This window comes from Panthera pardus, unplaced genomic scaffold, assembly GCF_024362965.1.
Source record: "Panthera pardus isolate Hobbes unplaced genomic scaffold, ASM2436296v1 HiC_scaffold_27, whole genome shotgun sequence".
Lineage (NCBI taxonomy): Eukaryota > Metazoa > Chordata > Mammalia > Carnivora > Felidae > Panthera > Panthera pardus.
Genome location: NW_026526843.1, coordinates 20,937,688 through 20,947,336, shown reverse-complemented (window position 1 = coordinate 20,947,336; position 9,649 = coordinate 20,937,688). Strand labels below are relative to the sequence as shown.

Below are 9,649 nucleotides of genomic sequence, written 5' to 3'. Positions count from 1 at the left end.
TATGATTATCAGCAGAGTAAAATGATCAAAGGAGATATCACAAGAGCTAACAAAGTGAATGGTGGTACAGATGGGGAGAAAACAAGGAATCTGAAAGTAACTCCAAAGAAAATATTAATAACCTTTGTTGACGGATTAGATACAGAGAAATTAGGAGAGAGGAAGAAAGCATATGGCTTCGAAGTTTCAAGGCTGAGTGGCAGTGTGAAATGAGTTAGTTTTGTCATCCAGTATTGTGTTAATGATGGGGTGTATTAGGCAAGGGGTCTGAGCCAAGGGAAGTGTATTTGGTCTTTGTCTGCTTAGAGATGACCTGGAGGGGGTGCAAAGGAAGAGCAAAGGTCTGAGCTTTGAGGATTTGTCCGACGATTTCGGTGTTGGAAGGAAGAAGAGGAAGGGGAGAACATCTGAGAGGTAGAATTAACCAACACGGCGCGTTCTAACTGTAATAAGGATTTTTTTTACTGGATGATGTGGGTCCTATTGGCCCAACACATTTGAGTTTTCCCACAGGTATGGCTGTGTTTTGTTTCTGTGGCAATCTTCAAAATCCACAGAACAATTCTGATGTCACAGGCAGCATTTAAAACGCACTCCTCCCTGGACCTGGTAGAGACGCCCCCGTCCGTCGGTCTCTCGCTGCAGTTCCGCAGGTTGGCCGCAGGGGGCGAAATCTGCGGCGGCCTGGAAAACTGACGGGGGCGCAAGGCGACGCTCTCTCTCGGGTCAGGCTCTCGGTTCTCGGCTCGGCTCCCGGCTCCCGGCTCCCGGCTCCCGGCGCCCGGCGCCCGGTGCCCTGCGCGGAGCTGTTCCTCAAACAGCGCGCAGCCAAGGGCGGTGGGATCCGCCCGCAGTCCGCAGCCCCACTGAGCCCGGAGGCCGCCGGGATGGAGCCGCCGCTCCCGGTCGGAGCCCAGCCCCTTGCCGTATCCACCAGAGGGAAGGGGGAGGGGAGGCCGCGCAGGGCGGGAGGGGCGGGGGTCGGAGGGACTGCGGAACGCGGCAGAGGGGTGGGTGGTCGGTCGGACTCAGAGGCAGAGCCGAGCCGAGGAGGGGGGCCGGCGCGGGAGGCGATGCCTTGGGCACCCAGGAGGGCGGGCAGAGGGGCGGGAGCCTCCCTCCACCCCGCACCGCGCCACCCCTCCCCGGCCGCGCTTCTGGAGGAGACCCTTGACTGTCGCCCACATACTGTTGAGGGTATGGAGATGAAGGGTGCTCTCCGGGAGCCCTGCTTCCTGACGCTAGCCCAAAGGAACGGGCAATATGAGTAAGTAACCACCTGATTCCCACGGAGGAGGGGAGCCTGCCATTACCTCCTAACCCCAAACCGCGACAAGCCGCCCACTCTCCGTCCACTGAGGCAGCGTGGGCAACAGGTTCAGGCCCAGGTGTGAAGTGTGAGTGCTGTAGCCATGGGGCTTTATCCCCAACTCTCAAGCCGCTAGGTCGCTCCTGGCAGTGTGGCTCAGTGGAAGGACTCAACACAGGCGGGCGTTGAAGCAGGAAGCCTGGGTTTTTAGTTCCTGCCTCTGCAACTGGCATGTGTTGTGTAATCTTGGGCAAGTCAACAATGATTTCTGGGCCTTGGTGTCCTCATCGGGCAAATGAAAACATTAACTGCCTTACCTTATAGACTTTGAAGTTGCAACTGGTGGAATAATAAATAAATGCAAAAGTGGTTTGCAAAAAGTAAAAGTGTTAATAGAAGAGCTGCATTGTTAACCTTACAGAAGTGCCTTTTCTTAACGCATTCAACTGGTTCCTCCTGTCTCCCTACTCCTTTATTTCACTTGCTTGCAGGCATATTCATTAATTCAGTAATGGTTTAGTGTAAGCCAGTAACTGCCTCACTTATTGACTTGACTGTTAGAAAAAGTAATGAAACGTGTAGAAATATAAACAGCATTTGGCAGTGTATCAGTGTGTGTTACTTTCCATTCTGCCTTGCATATATAGGAGCTCAGTAAATACTGTTGACTGATTGAATAAAAGATTATTTTGATAAGCTATCACTATAGCTGCTGATCTCACTCCCTTTCCCCTAATGCCTCATCTTAAAAGTATCCATGGTGACCATTACATACATAGCATAGGCCCTATCGCTCTGTGCCCAATTCACCTCCCTTGGTTCTTCTGTTGGTTTCTTGACATCAGAGTTTAAAAATCGGTGATTTTTAAATCCTGCTTTCTCCCAACATTGGATTTGGCCTAAAAACAATTTTTCTCGGTCCCTGCTTTTAGATCTTACAGACTCAGTCTGGGTCTATGCTGTCGAATTTACACAGAAGAAATTCCCACTGACCTAGCCTGCCCTTTTCTTGAGACTCTTGCTGCCACTCTAACTGGACAACAGCAGGGCCTATGAAGTAGTTCTTCCTTAGGTCCTGCTTGGTCAGTTCTGTTGATGTGGTAAATTGATGTTATTTTCCCCAGATTTCATCAAACACTGAAAGACCAGTTGAATAGTAAATTCAACAGAAAAGTGAATTGAAAAGCAGAATACCACTGCCACTTCCAAAGGCTAGAATGGGGTGGAGAGATGTGACCCTTGAATAAATCAGTAAATTTTTTACATCTTGGTTTCCTCTTCTGTGAAAACAATGTTTTGAGGATTAAATAAAATAGCTACATTGTTGAGATGACCACAGCCTCAGATATGGTTCCTTGGTTTGATAGGGTTGGAGCTCTAGTTAGCTAATAGGGGAGTGAGCAGCTGGCCTTGAGATGAATGCCTCATTCTATCTTGCCTCATGTGGTAGAAGAACTGGTAAACTCGGAGTGATAGCTCTGACTATTTGTGTCCTCTCCACAAAGAAATGAAAGTTTTGTGTTCCATATCTGTTTGAGTTAAGGGGGTATAGCAACAACTGAGACTTAATTGGCTTGGTGTGTGCCAGGTACTCTTCTGAGCACTTTCCATGAATTAGTTCATTTAACCCTCGTGTCAGGGTTACTGTGAAATTGTGATATTATCACCATCACCCCCATTTTCTAGATATAGAAATTGAGGCACAGAGAGATTAAGTCACTTGTTCATAGTTAGGAAGTAGCATACCCGAGATTTGAACACATGTAACATTTCAGAATGACACCATTTGAGAAGTTTCTTTTGAAATCATTTATTGGAGATACCGAGTATTGTCATACCATCTATAATCCTCACATTCTTGTCTCATGGGTACCTTCTCTGACTTGGGCTCTTCTCACAACTTTTTTCCTTTGGTCTTTTTATTCTAGAACTTGAAGTCTGTTTTAGTATTTAGTACTGTAGTTCCTGCTGTCAACCTACTGTCAACAGGAGAAATTTAGTTGAGAGAGTAAAATTACAATTGAAAATAAGGGTTTTTTTCAAGGAGAATGGATTATGATGCAACCTGTTGTTTCATCTTTAACCTTCCTTGAACAAATCAAAGTATTTCCTAGAGTAATGCTGAGTCTGCATTCACAATTTGTTACTCTTTTCTGTTTGACAACACTCAAGTTCTGATTTCCATTGTTTTGTCATACACCTATTATTTTTCATCTTTCTGTTCTGAAAGTAATGATTACATTTAGGAAGAATTTTTAAAAAAAAATTTTAAGTAGGCTCCATCCCCAATATGGAGCTTGAACTCATGACCCTGAGACCAAGAGTCGTATGCTCTACTGACTGAGCCAGCCATGAACTCCAGAAGAATTTTTATACTTATTCTTAACCCTATTCTTGCTACAATTTATTTAGTGACTAACACATGGTAGATATTGTGGAATTGACTTAAATTCCAAGTTGATCTTTGTTTTGTGATGGATTTTTTGGGGGAAGGTTGCATTTTTAAATTGAGATATAATTGACATATATTAGTTTCAAGTGCACAGCACAATGATTCAATATTTGTATATATTGTGAAATGACCACAGTAAGTCTCCTTAACATCCATCACCATACATAGTTACAGATCTTTTTCTTGTGATGAGAACTTTTGAGATCTACTCTCTTAGCACCTTTCAAATATACAGTACAGTATTATTGATTGTAGTCCCATGCTATACATTATATCCCCATGACTTATTTATTTTATAACTGGAAGTTTGAGCCTTTTGACCCCCTCCATCCATTTCACCTACCCCCCCACCTCTAACAACCACCTATCCTCTGTATCTATGATTTTGGTTTTTTGGTTTTGTTTTGTTTTTAGATTTTACATATAAGTGAGATCATATGATATTTGTCTTTTTCTACCTTATTTCACTTAGAATAATGCCCTCAAGGTCCATCTATGTTGTCCCTTTTGTGAGGGCTTTTAACAGTACAACCTAGTTCAAGCTTTAACTGCTAATATCAAACACTGTCTTTTTAGTCATTTCTTGGAGATTGTATTGGTTTGTGTTCATTTTCCCCAAAGTAAGCTCTTCCTCCTTCACTCTTGCTTTTTATCTAGTTTCTGATCTCCATCTGGGTTTATAGGACTCTGCTTGACTCATGAATTTTGCACATTGAAAGGAGCCTGCCCCATATTCCCTTAGTCACCTTAAAATATGAACCCCTACAGATTAGGCATGCAGAATCAGAGCAGAAAGACAGCATTAATACTTTTATTTCCCTTAGTTCTATCTGAGCAATTCCTCTCCCCATGTGATCTCCTTTAAAGTTAATACATTTGAAAAAAATTCAAAAAGCTAAAACAAGCCCCTGAAAAGACATCAAACTAGAAATAAAACCCTTCAAAACAATGACATTTTTTAATGTCAGGTTGAACAAATTATATTTAGAAATTTATCTCTGTTTATAGCTTAGTGAAACTGGTTCATTGATTCAACCAATATTTATTGAGCAGGAGGCAAACTGAATATGATAGCGTCTTAGGCAGGAGGCAAACTGAATATGATAGCGTCTTTGTTTTCAAGGAGCTCAAATCAATGAAGGAAATAAATATAACTGCAATGAAGGGTGTAAATGCTCTAGTAGAGGGGCAAACAAAGGGGACCAGGGTACTGCTTCTGCTTGGGGGAATTAGGAAAAGCTGCAAAGAGGAGGTGATATTTGAGCTGGGTCTCGGAAAGAATAGAAGAGTGTTCCTGGCAAAAAGAACCACCTGAAGACTGCTTGATTTGGGGAAGCTAGGAGATGTTCAGAATGGTCATTTTACCAGTAGGTCATACCTTGATCCTGGGCCACTAAGGATAAGCAGTACATGAAAATTAATATTTCAGGAGTACCTAGGAATTTAGAAGTCTTTCATTTCATACTGGGAGGCCAAATCAGTTATGTTTACCTAGAAATACCAGCATGAAGTTGGAAACCATAGTAAAAACACAAGGAATATAAGGCACTGGTTGTGATATCTGCTGCCTTGGTCACGGGTTATGTTAACTGATCCGGCTGGCTGGGTACCTCTTCTTACTTCTCTATGAACCTGTATAGTCGTTTGAAGAGATAGAGCCATTCTTTGGTAAAAGCCAGAGGAATATAATCTGAAAGTTAATTTATGAAATTTCTAATTCACTTATTCAGCAAACTTGAGTGACTGCTATGTGCCAAGCACTGTGATAGTTGCTAGAAATACTATGGTGAAAATGCAATCATAAGTCTGTCCTCATGGCATTCACACCTAGCTATTCTTTGCTCTAGTATACATACTCTGAAGGTATATGCACTATAATCCTTGCTTTTGAGATTGTAAGCTGTTTTTAGGACATAGACTATTATATATTCTTTATGGCATAGGACAGTGTAGGTATTTAGATATTGATCGTCACTAACATTCTCTTAGATCTCAAGTGATATCTCACTGTCATGATGCTCAGATCCAGGGAATATATGAGATATAGTAAGTAATATGAGATATAGTAAGTCTAATAAATATGGACCAGATTTGTGTAACAACACAGCAGTATATTTTGTTGTTAAATGTTTGGGTTTTTCAGTAGCCATTCGTTGATGCCTTCTTCTGTTTCCTAGGTTAATAATCCAGTTGCGCGAGAAGGAACAGCATGTTCAAGATATCATTCCTATAAATAGCCACTTTAGATGCGTTCAAGGTACTAGCTTTAATTGCCTAGCTAGTTTTACAATGTTTTTCCTTAGTCGTTCTTGCATTGTCTAATACCATACATATTTAAATATGTCACTGCACATAAAATGAAATGTATTAGTCTTTGCATAAAGTGATAACATTACTAAGCTACCATTGAGAACATGGTAAATACTTTGTCTATGAGTGCTGAAGGGCTATACTGAAATATGTATACAGACTCACCTGCTTCCCTGGCTGGGTGTTAGAGATGTATGTAGTCTCTTACGTATGTAGGTAGTCTTTTATGCTTATGGACTTCTATGTGGATTTAAATGACATTCTTGGTTTAACAAACACACTGCTCGTTGTAAAGTATCAAGGTCACTGGATTCACACCCATTCAGTACTTTCTCCCCACACTGTTTGAAGTTAAAACATTTGGCAACATGCCTTACCAGATTTTAATACCTTACACTCAATTGTGCTGATTCTCAGACCTTGATGTTGGTGAATCATACTCCAAAGAGGACATATTTGGCTTCGTGCCCTCAAATTTGGGGACAGAGAACAGAAAATCTGTTGTTTCATCTGCTACAATGAGACTCAAAATTTGGGAGGTTTGTGTGGGAAGTGTTGCTTCTGTCGTCTCACATTGCTGTAGAAGGAAAATTGATTACTAGAGAACAAACGCATTATGTTTCCAGTGGGTTCATTGGCTTTGTCAGAAAGAAACATTCTGTATCAGCTGTAGCTTCTTGAAAAACTTGAATCTTACCTTGCATGGATTCTTTTTTAAACTACACTGAACTTTTTTTATCACAGAAGTAATATGTATACTGTAGAAAGTTTGGAAAGAACAGAAAAGTATACAGAAAATAAGTACATTCCCATCCTTCAGGAACAAACACATAACATTTTCCCTTTTTTTTTTTTTTACACATGTAACTTTCAGGGTGGGCAGAACTCACACTATATGTAGTTTTTTGTCTGTTCTGCATGCCATCGTATTATGAGTGCTTTTCCATGCTATAAATAGGTAGAGTACTATTCCATTTTATGAATAGCCTATAATGTAAGTATTCCCGTGTTTGACATTTGAGTTATTTTTTGCTAGTTTAAATAGTAATGTGATGAATATCTCTGTATCTAAATCTTCTTGCACATCTCGTATTAGGATTTATTCCTGTAAGTAGAAATACTAAGTGGGTATGACTTTTTAAGACAACATTGTATTGAGAATTAAAAACAACAGTCTCCACATTGTGTAGAAGAATGAAATAGCCGTTTAGCCTGCCCTGTGTGAGAGTTACATGTTGAACAAGGCACTTGCCTGCCATAGTAAGTTGCTGTGGTCACTTTACTTTTCATGGTGTAGTACCCTTTATTACATACCTAGCCCTTTAAGGAGGAGAAAAACTAAAGAACACAACTTTAAGTTTTCGCATCCTATTAACCCTCTACCTTTTTGTACTACTTCTATAGTCTCTTTAACTCTCTTTCTCTTAGTATTGTTTTTAATAAGAAATATAAGGTAGATTGTTAGGTTGGAATCTAAGAAAATATGTGTGAGCACACATAGTCGTTCCCCATAACAAATCTAGAATGGCTACTTCCTTGAGTTTTCACATCCTTTGTTTCCCAGCCTGTGCATCCATTTTGATAAGTCTATAAATACTTGGGTTTCAAGGAATTAAAGTTACTGAAGAACAGTGGAGAACTTAAAGTACTATGTCCTGATTCACTATTGTCTATTGATTCATCATGCTAGTAAGGATATTGAGGCTATTTTTTAATATTAGACTACTTAGTTCCTTACCGTAGCTTCTGTAGTAACTGAATAATGCAGCCAAATATACAATCTGGGCTTCTGAAGGAGCTAGAAAAGGCTGAGGCTACTCCATCTGGCCAAGGTAGATCCAGACTAATCCTAAGGAGTCAGTATCCAGAGTTCAACTAGCCAGGAGGGTCTTACAGGTGCTGTTGGCCAAATCCAGGGAAGTCCCAGAGGAAGAGATGGGTTGGATCTAGACACTGGAGCTAAGGAAAGAAGTTCAGGACAGCCGGGGGAGGGGAGAAAACCGAGCTCTGAACTCCAGAGACTGTGCTTTGCCCTGTTTTATACTTCCTTGTTGGGTGTGGTAGACCCGACCCAGGTATTAAATTGTAGCCTGAAGGTCAAGAACTGAAGGTATTCTCTGATCCTAAACCTGGCAAAGGCTGAAGAAAGGAGATTGCTGGAAGTTTTCAGAGACTAGGTCCAAGTTAAAATAATTCACTTCTGGGCCTTTGGGGTCACTTCCTTGACTTTTTATAAGAATTATCTAGAGACACCTGGCTGGCATAGTTGGTAGAGCATGTGACTCTTGATCTCAGTGTTTTAAATTGAAGCCCCATGTTGGGTGTAGAGATTACTTAAAAATAAAATCTTAAAAAAAAGAATAAATGACACAGATTATATTAAAGTCAGTATGTTTTGGTTGAGGGGAATTAAACTCCCCTTCACTTGAATTAACATGTTCTTATATTGCCTACTATTGTCATTGCTTGATTTGCTTTGAGTTGTTCCATTCAGTTATTTGTTTAGTTTTCTTTTAGTTGAATTGCTCATAATCTTTAGAACCTAGTGCTACCAAAATCCATTTTTAAAAATGCTAAACAAAAAAACAAAGGATTTGTAAAATGTATTGTAGACCTAGGAGTGGTGATTGAGAGAAGCAGTTATTTACTTAGGCATGTACTTCTTTTAGTTGTAATGAATGGTTTTCCCTTCCCTAATCTTGTTCTTTCTTCTTTTCCCTCAGAAGCAGAAGAAACTCTTTTGATTGATATAGCTTCAAACAGTGAGTATCTTTCTGAGTGGAGTTGATTTTTGTTCAACAAATATTTAATTGAATACCCACTATATTTAAGACACCTTTTTTGGCACATTTTTATTTTACTGTCTTATTCTGTATTCTTCATTTTCTATTTTTTTTAATGTTTATTTATTTTGGGGGGGGCACACATGAGCCTGAGTGGGGGAGGGGCAGAGAGAGAAAGAGAGAGAGAATATCCCACAAGCAGGCTCTGCTGTGTCAGCACAGAGCCCAACGAGGGGCTCGATCTCACAAAGTGTGACATCTTGACCTGAGCCGAAATCAAGAGTTGGAAGCTTAACTGACTGAGCCACCCAGGCGCCTCTATTCTTCATTTTCTTAAGGCAGCCATGTGAATTAGCATTGTCCTCCCAAAAACATTTAGGCTAAGCATAAGAAAAAGCAGGTGGCTGGCAAGAATCTTTAACAAGTTGAAAATATGATTTGCTTGTCTAATGCTGAACTTCTTTGAGCCATCAGTATTTTTGCCATCAGTTAAATCATTACTGTGGAATTAAAAATTCCAGAAAGAGCCAGAAAATGTTTAAAGCACATAAGGTTTATGAGTGGTTTTGTTTTTATTTTAACTGCTATTATATTTAAAAAATTTTTCTCACTTTTTAGTTTTGCATATTAAATCATAATTTTTTCCTTTATTCATTTTATCATTTTGGGAGGCTATAGAGTCACTCTCGTACCAGATACCTTGCTTTTCCCAAGCTACCCTTTTTTCCTTAAAATAATTTTGGTCTTTTATTTAACCTCCATCCCCTCAAGGCATCCCTTTATCAGGAAGAACAT

General features: G+C 40.3%; 1 protein-coding gene across 4 annotated transcripts in view; it reads left to right on the top strand.

Annotated features, from left to right (window-relative positions):
* The first annotated feature begins 719 nt into the window (after positions 1-719).
* OCRL (OCRL inositol polyphosphate-5-phosphatase) overlaps positions 720-9,649 on the top strand; it is a 50,320-nt gene continuing 41,390 nt past the window's right edge. For 2 of the 4 annotated variants that reach the window (XM_019427032.2, XM_019427033.2), the window contains exons 1-4: positions 720-926; positions 1,188-1,267; positions 5,939-6,018; positions 8,795-8,833. In XM_019427032.2, the coding sequence (XP_019282577.1) occupies positions 888-926; positions 1,188-1,267; positions 5,939-6,018; positions 8,795-8,833 (238 nt within the window). In that variant the 5' untranslated portion in view covers positions 720-887. The remainder of the gene's footprint in view (positions 927-1,187; positions 1,268-5,938; positions 6,019-8,794; positions 8,834-9,649) is intronic. The other 2 variants (XM_053892038.1, XM_053892039.1) reach the window with 2 other exon arrangements.